The following is a 14,359-nucleotide window of genomic DNA, read 5'->3' as shown; positions in this document are numbered from 1 at the left end:
AGAGCTGCACGAGCAGCTCGCCTTCACCACGTCTTCCTCAAAGAAGAGAAAGCTCTCTCGCAACCAGGCGCGCAACAACGACGGCGTATCTAATACATCCTCCCCCGACACTGTGTTGCCGTCGTGCGAGCCTAACGACGACCCATCCTTCTCCTTCTCCGCCACCTCCACTGACGGCCACTCGACCCCGACCTACCTTCGTGGGGACTCTTACCCAGCCTCAAGCCTGCCTGCCCGACTGCAGCAGACAACCTCTCTCGTCTCGGCCGACTACGCCTCTAGCACTGCCTCCTCGCCTTGCGGTGTTGCCGACCTTTTCATTGACAGCGACCGCGGAGGCGACATTTCTGGCGCCGAGACTGGCACTGCGCTGACGTCCTTTTCAGCCAGAAGCCGGTCTCCCTTCAACGTTTCCCGCCGTGCCATCATGACTAGTGATGCCAACCCTCACCAGCGTTCTTCTTCGCCCCTGAAACGCCGTGCCTCCAGCATGGACCCCGATGCCGATGTCAGTATGAGGGAGGAGGATGTCGACATGCCCGCCCCCGCCCACTCCACCGACGGCGCCGACCCCGATGACGCCGGCTCTGCCCAGACCGAGTCCAACGCTCACCTGCCCAGAGCCATGAGTGTCGACTTGCCCGAGAGCGCTGAAGGTGGCGCATCCGGCGCATCCAGGAACAACAACAGTAAGAGTGGCTTCGGAGCAAAACCCGTCGAGTGCTGTTTGCTGACACGATTGGCTTGCTGTAGATCTCCCTCCCATGGAAGAGCAGATCAAGACCATCCAGACCCTCCTCAAGGCCTTCAACGACGAACCCCCGAAAGTCGGTCATGTTGCCTACATTGTGTCGAGATCATGGGTGGAAAAGGCTTTGGCGCTTGGCGGAGACCCCAAGTTTGCCAAGAAAGAGACGACGAACGAGCCGCTGGGCCCCGTGGATAATTCCGATCTCATCCTCGAGGTCCTCCAGTTGCCCAATGGCGACGACTTTGTCCGGATGAAGCCTGGCACCGGCATGGGCGAGTGCGAGCTCTTCCCCGAGGACGCCTGGACCCTCGTCTCGGAGTGGTACGGCGTCAAGGACGGACAGAAGCCCATCGTGCGTCGTGCCATCAACGCGGCACCAGATGCGGCAAGCCCGGCCAACGTCTTGTTCGAGTTGAACCCGCCCGTCTTCACCGTCCACAGACTCTGGTCGCTCTCCAGCCCCATCCTGATCGACGACGAGCTCAAGAGCAAGAACCCCTTGATCCTGCCCCGGAGCGCGACGACCCCCTACAACTCGTTCTACAAAGAGATCAAGCAGCTCACCGGTGTTTCACTGGACCGCAAGATGCGTGTCTGGCAGATCAACCAGATGCCTGCGGGGCAAGAAGGATCGCCCCCGCCCGCCCTCACGCCACCCGACTCCCCCAACCCGGACAAGGACGCCGAGGGCTCGTCGGACCCCTGGCAGCGCATGCTCGTCGAGGTCCCCAACTTCACAAGGCTCGGCAGCGCCGATCGCCAAGTCGTGCCTGCCGTAGACAACACCGTCAATCCCAACTACAACGGCAGCTCCCCGCTCTCCGTCCACGGCCTGATGCAGGATATGACCCTCGTCATCGACGAAGAGCTTACCAAGAACACGTGGGTCTCCAACTATTTCAAGGGCGGTAAGAACGACAAGATACTTGCCTCCCGCGGTTCTGCCACGAGCCTGGCCACTCAGGGCAAGGCCGGCGACAGCAGCGGAAGAAGCAGCCCCGCTCCCTCGGGACCAGTGACCAGAGGCAGAACGCAGCAGAAGAAGAAGCCCGGCCGTGGCCTCGGCGCTGTCGGCCTGCAGAACCTCGGAAACACTTGCTACATGAACTCGGCCCTGCAGTGCGTCCGTAGTGTCGAGGAACTGACCAAGTATTTCCTCACGGACCAGTACAAGGAGGAACTGAACAAGGCCAACCCTCTCGGCTATAAGGGTCAAGTCGCCATGGCCTATGGTGGGCTGCTGAAGGAGATATACGCCGAGTCGAGAGGCGCGGTCAGCCCCCGCGACTTCAAGAACACGGTCGGCCGAGCCCGCAGCACTTTCCAGGGCTGGGGCCAGCAAGACACGCAAGAGTTCCTTGGGTTCCTTCTCGACGCCCTTCAGGAGGATCTGAGTCGCATCAAGAAGAAGCCGTACATAGAGAAGCCGGATTCGACCGATGAGATGATTGGCAACGAGGAAGCCATTCGCAAGATGGCCGAGGAGGTCTGGGACATCACCCGCAAGCGCGACGATTCCGTCGTTGCCGACCTCTTCACCGGTCTGTACAAGTCCACCCTCAAGTGTCCGACCTGCGACAAGATCAGCATCACCTTTGATCCCTTCAACAACCTGACGCTGCCGCTTCCCATGGAGGACATGTGGAGCCGGACTGTCAAGTTTTACCCGCTGAACGACGCACCTGTGCAGATCGAGGTGGAGCTGTCGAAGCACAGCGCCATCGAGTTGCTGAAGAAGGCCGTCTCGGACAAGACGGGCGTCCCTGTCGAGTTGCTGATTGGAGCCGAAGAGTTCAAGGGCAAGTTCTTCAAGATTTACGACGACAATAGTGATGTCTCGGACGAGATCCAGTCGAACGACATTCCCACGTTCCACGAGCTGGAGCTGGAGCCCACCAACTTCCCCCCAAAGACCAAGAAGATGGGCACTCCCAGCTCCATGCTGGATATTAGCGAGGAGCCTTGGGTCGACCCCCGGTCGGAGCGCATGGTTGTCCCCGTCCTCCATCGCAAGAAGAGCGCGGGCAACACCTACCGGATGAGAGGAGACGACATCGCGTCGCCCCCTCACTTCGTCGTCCTCACCCCTCAAGAGGTACGGTCTCAGAGACTAGGTAACGATGTTGGAATGGTGCATATGCTGACAGGATCCTAGGCCCACAGCGAAGATGTTATCCGTCGCAAGGTTCTGGAACGGGTCGCTACCTTTTCGACCTGGTCTGGGTTCGACGACGCCGACGAAGGCACGGATGCAGACATGGTCATCACATCCCAGTCGGATGCCGATTCATCTGGAGACAGTAAGGTCGTCTCCAAGTCGGTCGAAGGCGAGGATGACTTGGTGAATGTCTCGATCGGCGGGGGCGAGCAGCGGCAAACAACATTGAAGCAGTTCAACACCCGCCGTCCGAAGTGGACCAACCCCAAGGAGTTCTTGCAGCCCCAGCTTCAGAGCCTGTTCGACCTCGGCTACTTCGCTGAGACGAACGACTCGGGTCTGCCAACCGGCTGGCACTCAGTGGACGACAACAAGTCCTTCCGCCCTTTGTTGTCTCGTGCTCCGGAAGCCGAGCAGGACTCCAACAGCCCCGACTCTACCAACGCCGCGGACAGCGAGCATGACAGCGTCAGTGAGGAGCAGTCTCCGCGGTCCATCGAGGAGCAGACGCGCATGGCAGACGAGTCGGAGGAGGATGAGGAGCCCGTTCGAGTGATCAAGGTAGGTGCAGGCAAAAAGAGACGCGAGGAGGGCGAGACTAACATTGCGCAGCCTAACCGGGGCAGAGGCAACCACAAGGTCGGTGGCGCCCGCCGCAAGTTCAACAAGGGTAACAAGACGTATGGCAAGAAGGGCGGAAAGCGTCGCAACAAGGACATGCGCTCGAGCAAGGAGCAGTCCTTCCAGGTTGTTGATGTCGAACCCCAGCCGTCGCCCTTGGACAACATTCGTGGCGGCCCGCTCGTTCGCCTCGACGAGGGTATCGTCGTCGACTGGTCCGAGGACACCTGGGACCTGGTTTTCGGCAGGGACCCGCGCGATGCGGAGGACAACCGTGGTCAGAAGACGTTTGGCGATGTGGAGAAGCTTCGGGACCCCGTCTTGGACCAGAAGCGCAAGTCGCGTCTGGCGCGCAAGAAGCAGGGTATCACCCTCGACGAATGCTTGGACGAGTTCGAGAAGGCCGAAGTCCTCTCGGAGCAGGACATGTGGTACTGCCCACGCTGCAAGGAACACCGTCGTGCCAGCAAGAAGTTTGACCTCTGGAAGACGCCCGACATCCTCGTCGTTCATTTGAAGCGCTTCAGCAGCGCCGGCTGGCGCCGTGACAAGCTGGATGTCCTCGTTGACTTCCCCATCGAGGGTCTCGACCTGCACAAGCGTGTCCTCTGCCAGGAGACGGGCAAAGAAGAGATCTATGACCTCATCGCGGTCGACGATCACTTTGGTGGCCTGGGCGGTGGTCACTACACTGCCTATGGACGCAACTTTGTTGACGGACAGTGGTACAACTATAATGGTGAGATGCGCCTCCACGACGTGAGCTTGCGACGTGCTAACCAGTTGCAGACACCTCGGTCAGCAAGACTTCGCCGGAGAGCGTCGTCACCAGAGCTGCGTACCTGCTCTTCTACCGCCGTCGTTCCGATGGCCCCCTGGGTGGTCCCCGCTTCAAGCAAATATTTGAAAAGTTCGACAAGGCTGGCGAGGACGAGGAGGAGGATGGCACCGACTCGGGGGAAGATCAGCGTCTCGTCGGGGGCTCCTCCCTAGCTGGATCGTCGAGACTTGGGATCGGAGCCGAAGCAATTCACCCGCGCGGAAATCGTGGTTTGGCTAGCAGCACAATGTCCACGGCCAACCGCGCCGGCGATGATGAGCTGCCGCCTTATGAGGGCAGCTCCAGCACCAACGTCGGCAGCGACAACATACAAAACAGCATCGAGGACGAGGGCATCGGCATGACGGATTTCACCGACGGCTCGAACGGCTTCCAGGCCGCGCAGCCTTGGAACTGGAACTCGCTGGGGTCTGCCGACGACGGAACCAACAACTCTCTCGGCATGGAGGGTTACGGCAGCGATGACGCCCAGCCTGACTCTTCGGACGACCACGAGGTTGGCAATGACACGGACATGCCGTTCGACGAGACCATGGGGGATTACGAGGGCACTCTAGAAGAGGCACCGCCGCCACCCGACTTTGGCGCTCAGGTCGGCCTTTCGGAGATTCAGAACGCTGCGTGGGACCGTCAGAACAAGCCTCAGGTCATCTCCGTCCCGGCTGCTGACGACGATGCCGCCTCTACGGAGGCTGCTGAGATCCACCTCGACGACGAGGCTGAGCAGCAACAACCCGCTCGCACACGGTCTTAGGAGTTTTAGATGCCGGGCCTCCAAAACGTAGGATACTGCTTATTTTGTGAAGGGTCGGAGGGAACGGTTGCCCGCTCTGGCGTCGCAAGGGGAAGCAGATGCAAGCCCCGACGCATATCGAGCCACAAGCACAGGTTTCGTCATCATGGGGTTTATGAATAAGGGGGTCAAGGAAGGGAAGCATTACACACACACACACACACACACACACACACACACGCACACGCACACGCGCGCACTCACAAAAGTAAGAGGATACAAATGAGGCGTAAATAGAGATAGAGCCCCCTCATGCCCTGGCATATGCGAGGCCGGTCTTCGGCCTCGCTTTCATTGTTGTTGGAAGCCTTGGGGACGCATGAGCCACATGTGTATGGCTTTTGAGTATTACGGCTCGCTGTAGAGGGAATTATAGCCACATCCGCACCCAACCGCCGTGCGTTGCAACGTGATGGCATGTGCCCGCCTCTTCGGCCTGATGATGCCCTTGTCTTCTGCCGGTGACCCCACGCCGCGGTTGCTGCCCGTGCTATACTTCCAGTAGAGCCTGCCGCCTCTTCTTCAGCCCCGCGCTCCTTGGACGTGTGCGAGTGAGTCGCTCTTGTGAGAAGCTACTCCCTACATAGAGAGAGAGAGAGAGAGAGAGCTTACACGTGGGCGAACATGGGGCCCGAGACGCGTGCTGTTTCCTCTAGTGTATCCGGTTGGCGGCTTATTCCTCCCAATAGCAGGTGGGCGGGGAGGGGAAGGGGAAGCGGGGGCAGTGAAGGCGTTCGTCCTGGGTTTAGGTTTGTCTACCTGCGTGACGTCGTCACGGATTGGGGGCCCGCCAACCAAGAAAAAACATTTACCTTTCTCTTTGCCTTTCAGAGGCCGGAATGTCGAGGAAGTCTCGCGGGAGGGGGCACGAACGGACATGGCTTGCCAAACCCCCAAGTTTCCCCGGATCACGACTCGTTTTCTCTTCTTCACATGCCAAAGAGAAGGGGGGGGCTCCGTGTGCGGGCCTCGCCGGTCGCCGGCAGGTTTTGCGTCACAACTCGCTGATATTCTTTTCCAGGTCATGCTGACGCGGCCCAAGTAGTATGGGGAAAAAGAAAAAAAAAACCTGGGAGACACCGACACACGTTGGCTTATACGGCGGGATTGTGACAACAGAACGCTCGAAAATGACGGGCTTTTGCCGCACGTAGGTCTGAACATGTCCAGCCGGCCAGCTCAGGGGATGCTCTTGTCAAAGCCAGCCCCTTGCGTGGAGACGTCGCCGACCGCCGACTCTCGGGCGAGAGTACACACACACACACACACACACACACAGGTCCCAAGGACGACGGACGGAGAGACCGTCGACCGGCGGGCGGAGGGTGCTTGTCACGTAGCTTCCGAGGCGCCTTGGGACAGCACGTCGACCGACCCTCCGCGGACCGCCCACTCAACAAGGCTACCCGGCCTCGACGAGGGCGAGGTGATGGTGCTCGTGGGCCGCTGGGATCATCCCGTGTCGCCAAAAGCAGAAAGACAACCCCTCCCCTCCCCTCCCTTCCCCAAGCTATTCTTTTGTTCCCATGAAGAGAATGCCAAAGGACCCCGCAGCCAGCCGATCGCCCTGGGCAGCATCACATCTCGCCAAAGGGGGGGAAAGATGCTTTGGCGCCGTTGATACCCCCCTCCCGGGTTTCCAAACCAGCTCGAGGCCCTCCGAGGATCCTCGTCCCCGGCGTTATATATGTATGCCCCGCGTTGTATCGACCTCCGGCATCACAGACCGGAGCTATCCATACCTTCGCTTGAACCGTCCCCTTCGACCTCGTCAGTGAGAAAACGATCAACCCCTCCCTCCCCCTCTCTCTCTCGCAAAAAAACAACACAAAATACCCGAATACCGTCATCCCTTCATCTCACGCTGCACTTGCAGTCTCGCGGAGCCCCCCCCCACATCCGCGTCAACCTTCCAGCCGATATGCCAAACCAGTCATCGTCTGGCGCAAAGAAGTCGCCGCACCGGCGGGATTGTATACCTGAAGACGGAATTGCGTCTAGACCGCGAGTACTGATCGCCGATTCAATGCCTACGCCAGGCCTGGACCAAACCCACCCGCCCACCAGCAACACGGACGCCGACGAACGAACCCCCTCCCCGACACGAGTCCACGGCTCTTATGCTGGCCGATGCCCTGGCCGATCCGCGAACCCGAGATCTTCCCACCCTAAGCGACCAGCTTTAGCGTCCGTCGGGCTGTGCTTGGTATACGAAAACCCTGCCCGGCGAGCAATGGACGCCTGGGCTTGTCCTCGGCCGATGCCCAGGTATAAGAGAAATATGGATGGGAGACGTGGGGTAGGCCTGGAACTTAGGGCCGGCCCCCTTCCCGGAATCCGTACCGAGCACCGTCTCAAACGAAGACATCCCGAAACCTACGTGGCCTTGTATCTCTTCCCGTCTATACAAAACGCCCACCGCGGCTGAAGCGATCCCGGGCTGCTAGAGACACGTCTTCTGCCCTCTTCCCCGGCACGCGCTAAAAGTTGGGGCGATCTATAGGAGCATCTACGACTCGGGGGATAAGAAGCAGGAGGGAACATTCGGCCCGCGTCACTCCTCTCGCTCCCCCCCCCCCCCCCCAAACTCGCATCATGACGTGCGAGCGAGCAACAGCAGGTTTGCTTCTGCACCCGTTATCCCGAGTTTGATAGGACGTGCCGTGCAACTATGGGATCCTTCCCTCGAGACATGTCGCCGAAAGAGCCTCTTTTCCTCCTCGGCCAACATCCGATAGCAAATACAACACTATATTCTGATGTTTCCAGAAGAAGAAAGAAGGGGGGCTCAGAGGGATTAAGGGCGTCGTGGATCCCGGGGGACAGAAGTCTTTTGGGCGGATCGGCAGGGCTGAAACGAACCGTAAGTGGCGAACCATCATGGGCCTCACCTCAGCGGTCTGGGATTACCCCCATGCCCTTCGCTGCCTTTTAACACCCCTACTACTCACTCGCCTGGTAGATAGGTGAGACTACTTTGTATGGCTCGCTCACATCGTAGCGGCGTCGTGACACCCAATGGCGCAGATGCCCTCATCTCCGTAGAACAAGCGAACTGGATGGCCGAGTTTAATCGGAATACCTGCCCGTCTGAGAAGTTCGTTTAATGGAAGGGCACGTGGACAGCTGTGAACACCAAAGAGGAATGACGGGAATCATGGGCGGCGGAGGAAACCATGAATGAGGAATGTCGCAGCAAGGGTGACGGCGATATCTGCATCCTCCAATAGGCAGCAACGAGAGAGGTGATTGGTGTGCGGGGACACGGTACAGCGTCTCAGGTTGGTGCACTGCGCCGAAGCAACGTCCAGTCGGGACGTAGAGCGGCCTGAAGTCGAAAACCGTTTTCAAGTCTGCCCGATTGAACGAATGCTACTATGTAGGCGAGCATGGTGGAGATCCACCGGCCAGGTCAATAGATAAGAGAGCATGGATACAAGAACGAGTAAGTAAATGACCATGAGTCGTCCAAACATGAACGTTTGGTGAGGCGCGCTGCTGGTCGGCATACCGCCCCATGGTCAAAATACTCAAAAATTGTGATCAGGGTATGCAAGGGCATCTCAGCTTGGTTGCGCCCTCTCTCGCCCGGTGTAGGCGATCAAGGAACGCCGATGCGGGATGTGGACAGCGGTATTCGGGCCGACAGAAGGATTCCTCGGCAGACGCGGGCGTAGAGCTGCGGGTGAAGAGCTGCGGGCGTGTTGGTGATGAGGCCGATCAAGTCGCGGACCTCGAGTTCAGCTGTAGCTGCGGCCGGGAAGCCTCAGCAAGCGGGAAAACGGCGGGGTGTGTGTCAAATTGTGTACTGCCAGGTCTCCTGACTCTCCATCACCAAAACGCGCACGTAAACTAGAACAGGGCGAGACGGATACGGATGCCTGGTGTCAGAGTTAAAAAAAAAACCCAAAAAACCGAAAACATCACCTGCAAGGGCTTGATGCAGACGTGGGCGCACTGTGGAATCAGTGAACAGACCATGACCCTCTATGTCGGTTTGCTGCTCTTGCAGGAGAGTGTTGGCGTCGCAAGTGAATCAAAGGATTGAGTGCAAACCTGCACGCTTCTGTGCCAACCATGTCGATGGGTGGTGACATGCGATGCCATTGGCGAGCGGACGAGAACTGGGATAACTCCTCAATGCATATATATAAAGCAGGTACAGCTCACCCGCCAGCGGTAGCTAGAGCTTGGTGAAGAGTTCAATGCGCCAAAGTTGGTGTTAGAGCTGGCCACACAATAACCGCCTTGGTTGATCGCTGGCTGATTCAAATGTAGCCGTGCCACAGAATGGCCTCGTAGCACTCGCTGGGGCGCCAGCTAAGAAGAAGAAGAAGAAGGAGAAGAAGGAGGAGGAGGAGGAGGAGGAGGAGGAGGAGAAAACAAAAACAAGAAGAAGCACAACATGGCATGGATCATCGTCAAAAGATACAAGTGATCTACGGTGCGAGATCTAGAGCAGACTGGTTGCCGGCGGGCGTATGCGCCAGACGCCACAAAAGACAACGCCTGAACGAGCAAGGTCGATTCGATGAGACAAGCAGGTATGGGATAACGAGTCAAAAAGTGAGACTCGCCGAGCGCGGCGGTAGAGTGTCGGTCAGAATGGCACACTGATCATTGAGGGGGCAGAAGGGTCGTGTATCGAAAACATCGTTTTCATCCGAGGGACTCTTTGATGTTTATCAATTAGTCGCAAACAGACGAAGCTTCTTTCTTCCTAACTTTCGTCAGAAGGATCAGGTAAATGACATCTGGGGCGATCTTATTTTTGCCTGGCGGCACCAGAGCGCAAGGTGACGTAGGGACACGGGTGTGTACTGACAGGGTCTTCTTGGTTTACATTGAGCAAGGTTATTCTCGACACCCTTAGACCACGAATAAGATGATGTATCAAATACCGTTTGGTTCGGCCAAGGGCGGTATATATCGGGCCTTTTTCTTTTTCTTTTTTCCTTTCTTTCTTCTGGCGTCACCAGGGAACAGATGTCAGTAGCCATGAGCGAAATGCCCATCTTCGGCCAGATGCGGTTCCCTTGAGGCTAGGTATATCGCAAAGTTGAAAGCTGGCGGCATTTCCCACAAAAGATTGATTGTGACTAATAGTATTCAGTCTCGCTTTGGTTGATCGACCCTCGAAAACAGGAAATCATACAAGGGTCGGCCATTGTCTAGACTCTCGAGGAACGAGCGCTATCTTGGTACGTTCTTTTGTGGGAATCGAGACCCAGATGGTTGCTCAGCCTCGGAGTCAGGGAAAGGGCCTGTAGTTGGTTGCGGGTGTGGTTGGTTGTGGGTGCAACTGTAAAGTCTAAGAGTTTGTAGCGCATGTCCGAGCGGTCGCAATTTCTTGGCTTGCGACACGGAGAATAGCCCGGGGGTGTTCATCGCTGTCTGACAAGCGACTTGTACCATGCGGACGAAATTCGCATCGTGTTCGACCTTGTGTTGTGAAGGCACCGCAGATTTTGATTTGATGCAGCTGGTGTTCGTCTCAAGCGTGCATGATGGGAACCAGAGATCAATCTTGTGCAACAGCAGCCGAGCTTCGTTGGTTGGTTTGGTGCGTGCCATGTTCCGCGTCGTACTATGTACGAACAATATTACGGTGTCGGCTGAACCAGTCTTACTAGGGCAGAACAGGGCAGAGCCAAGCTGATGTCAGGCAATCAATCAGGGCGTGTGGGGTAGATCCGGGACGTTATCCACGGAGAGATGACGGAAGGCGACCATGGTGTCAGCGATGAGCCATCGGTCGTCGCCCCTTGCTCACCTCCCCATTACTTCTGGAAGACACGAAGAAGGAACCGACCAGGGGTCGTCGGCGGTATTGCGAAAAGTGGGATAGCAACCTAGGTACAACCAGGGCAGCAGCAGAACTATGTTTGCCCATGATGTGGACGCAATGTGGATTCATTGCGTGGCAGGCCAGCCCTAGCTTCAGTTTCGTGCTCGTGCGAGGCGAGCATCGGCAACACGAGTCGAGCCATCTCGACACGACATTTCCAACTTTCTTACCTCCCACGCGACGGGCGATTTTTGGGAGGCTGAGTGATCGTTGTTAGTGCAGACCGCCATGCGAATAACACAGAGGCGATCGGCGGAAGTGAGACGCAAGTGTAGCAGAGCGAGCGCATGCAGCGACGCTGATATTGGCAAGGTGAGATGGAGACGGCAAAGCAAGCCTTGAGAACGACCTCGAGGAGCCTGGAGACGACGTCACCCAGTAACAGCGACCAAAGGCGCGACTCACCATAGAGTGCTACCAGTTGGCGGTTGCTGTGGTAGGTCTTTGTGGAATGTCGGGGTTTGTTAATAGGATTGATGGTTTCGGAGTGGGTTGCAGCGGAGAATGGAGATGGCATGGAGAATTGATGAGTTAGAAATGGTCAGATATGGACGAGACAGAGGGTACTTTACCGAGTTGGTGGGTATTTTGGGGGAGGTGTCGTTTCTTTTTTCGGACAAACGGACTGCGTTCGTTTTGATTACGTGCCGCGCCCCCTAAAGGAATCCGACTGTGGTGGCCCCTTCCCCCCGATATCGAGAGGCTTTTTTCCAGGAACGGGACTCCATTTGAGAGAAAACATCTAGACCTTGTCAGTATGCCTGTTCTCAGATTTAACCCGGAAAAGAAAAAGACATCAACAATGATTGACCGGAGTGTCGCAAAAGAAGGTGGAAGGAAGAACAGTCTCATTCCCATTAGTCTGCCGGCTATGTTCGTTGGCTCTCACTGCCATTCCTCAACTGAGGCAGGCATGAACGTGGCGGTACGTTACAAAGTGCACAAAAAACGCAGCTGCGTTCGCCCTTCACTACTAGCACTTGCCCGCATTGAGGGAGAGATAGGTATGCCGATACCTACTCGGGCACGTGCTGGGTGAAAGATAGACACCAGGCGTCATCCAGCTGAGATGAGGGTTCGAGCCAAGTCAGAGACGGCAGCGGACGGGAAGGTGATTGGCGACATACCCACGGTGCAGCTCCCCCTCCCGGGATATGCCCTTCGCAGTGTTTCTAGTGTGCTTCTCTGGGCTCGTACAATCAGTGATTACTCAACCCGCCCATCCTCTTTGCACTAGTGCTGGGCCCAGCCAGCTCACAGTCGCCGTCATTGGGCCCGGGCCCCTGTCCTTGCCTTTGACGTGCTTGTAAACTACCTACCTACCTGGGCGGGCAGGTACACAAGGTACCCTGCGAACCCTGTTCCCAGCCGTTCCAGTGTCAATCCCCTTCCCGGTGCGCCTCCCTCCCCCTTCCAAAATCCCCAAAGTGGCCCTCTGGAAGGTTTCCATACTTTCGATTGATGTTCCAGAAAGAGCCCGAAAACCGGGGGCAGGGCCCCTTCCCGTTCTTTCCTGCCGTCTCTCACCAAACCCCTCCTCCCCCGCCCCCTTGCGTCGTCGCACGAATAGACAGATAAGCAATTATGTAAGTACAGTACTTCGTACACTATAAACGTAGGCACAGGACGTACACACGTACGCTTTGTAGGTACGGATATGCCTACGGAGTACTCTGTGTAGCATAGCAGCAGCCATTCGGCTAGTCATCTAGCGACACTCCTTGATTGTGATTGGTGTATCCTGCCTCGACCGACCTTCGCTGATCGAGGAGTATCCTGTTGCGGAGCTGAAGGCGCCGCAGGTACGGACGGATGCTCAGCGATAAAGTATATTTCGCCGTCCTCATTGGCGCTTTCCCCTATCCGTGATCGTCCCATGCTTGCCGGGGCTCAAGCTTGTCTAGATTCGATTGTGACATTTCTGATTCCGACCAGGACCGGCCTTTGGCGCCCTCCCCCCCCCTCCTTCGCTCTCTCTCGCGCACTGAACCTAATGTCTCGTAGTGTACCTCTCCTATGGGAGCCATGTATTGTTCCGTAGCTAGCATCCAGGTGGACGTCCTCGGCCTTGCCCTGCGCACATACCCAGTTATGCCCGTTCACTGACCATTGTTGCAGCTGCCAGCGTAAACCCGGTCCAATTTGTCCATCAGTGTCCGTTTGGTTGCGTGCGTCCATGTCCGCACCCGACGGCATCGTGCCGTGCTATGCTCGAGGCAGCTCTCGTCGCCACATTGCACATTGGGATGGATGCCACCTGCTGTTTCGCACGACATGTAAGACCCCATACAGCAACCTGCTGTGGATACGTATCCCAGTGACGTGGGAATCGAGCGAGAAAGAGGGAGAGATGGAGCGACAGCCAAGTAAAAAATTAAAAAAATAAAAATAAATTCCCCGGACCCAGGCGTCATGGCCTGGGAAACCCAAGTTACCAGCCCTGTCCTGTCTTGCCCCGCGTAGCGTTGCAGTGGTGCAGAGCATTTCCGCATTCCGTCTCGAGGCCAAAGTGAACCGCACTGCATCTGCATCTCAGCACAACACGGGGCAGCGCAGCAATACCTGGGCTCTCAGTGGCTTTCAGTTCTGGCTTCTCGACTCTGCAACTGTCTATCCTTCCACAGCACGCGCCCGGTAAACCTTGAGGTACACACATGCGCGCTCACGAGACTACCACTTAGGTAGCCTTGGCCATTCCTGCCTTGCACGAGGTAAGGTACCTTTTGCAGATCAAGGAAGCCGTAGACGCTACGCACCACGACTGGACACTCAGCCGCTCTTGGTTCTTTTCGACCGACCACCGCCACCTTGCCTTCTTCGCCATCCTCGTCCGCATTCGCTAATTTCTCTCCCATTCCTCTCGTCCCTTGCCCTATTCTCTTCGTATTCTCACACCCCCTCGGTTTGACCAAGTGTAGCTATCGCAAATAACAAGCAAGAGGACGACGCCAGCACCTTGTTGCGCACGCAGTCGCCCCCCCTCACTTACTCATTCGCCCAAACTCAGAGTCGCCACCAGTAAAGATGAGGGAAAAGGCGTCTATCTAACTGGTCAGGACTGCGCTTTCTATCTACTACCTACAGGGTAATCGGTGGTAGTTCGTCGTCGTGAGGATTTAGTTACACTCCCCTAGCTTCACTTTCTTTTGAAGACGAGCTTTTTGGAAGGGGGGGGGGGTTCTTCTTCTGTTCCGTCTTGCCTTGTTGGGCCGAGTAGACGTACCTGGGAGGCGTGCGTAGTGGAGTGTAAGTACTGGGTAGGTACACTACCTACCTACCTAGGTGGGTACATGATCGAAGATGGAAGGCGAGGGCAGGGCCGCCCGCACAAGGAAGGCCTTTAAACC

The 14,359-nt window shown here is 57.0% G+C and overlaps 2 protein-coding genes across 2 annotated transcripts; both read left to right on the top strand.

The window, feature by feature from the left end:
• Positions 1-427: 427 nt before the first annotated feature.
• On the top strand, positions 428-5,125 carry GLRG_08478 (ubiquitin carboxyl-terminal hydrolase; the record flags this gene model as incomplete). The annotated part of the gene is made up of 5 exons (XM_008099163.1): positions 428-689; positions 754-2,846; positions 2,907-3,470; positions 3,522-4,269; positions 4,320-5,125. 5 exons carry the CDS (start codon positions 428-430, stop codon positions 5,123-5,125), a joined length of 4,473 nt encoding a protein of 1,490 aa, XP_008097354.1.
• Positions 5,126-9,143: 4,018 nt separating this feature from the next.
• On the top strand, positions 9,144-9,621 carry GLRG_08477 (uncharacterized protein; the record flags this gene model as incomplete). Its single annotated transcript, XM_008099162.1, has 2 exons — positions 9,144-9,195; positions 9,443-9,621. The coding sequence occupies 2 exons, from the start codon at positions 9,144-9,146 to the stop codon at positions 9,619-9,621; spliced, it is 231 nt and encodes a 76-aa protein (XP_008097353.1).
• Positions 9,622-14,359: the final 4,738 nt, after the last annotated feature.

This window comes from Colletotrichum graminicola (assembly GCF_000149035.1).
Source record: "Colletotrichum graminicola M1.001 genomic scaffold supercont1.39, whole genome shotgun sequence".
Lineage (NCBI taxonomy): Eukaryota > Fungi > Ascomycota > Sordariomycetes > Glomerellales > Glomerellaceae > Colletotrichum > Colletotrichum graminicola.
This window is presented reverse-complemented; position numbering and strand designations above follow the sequence as displayed.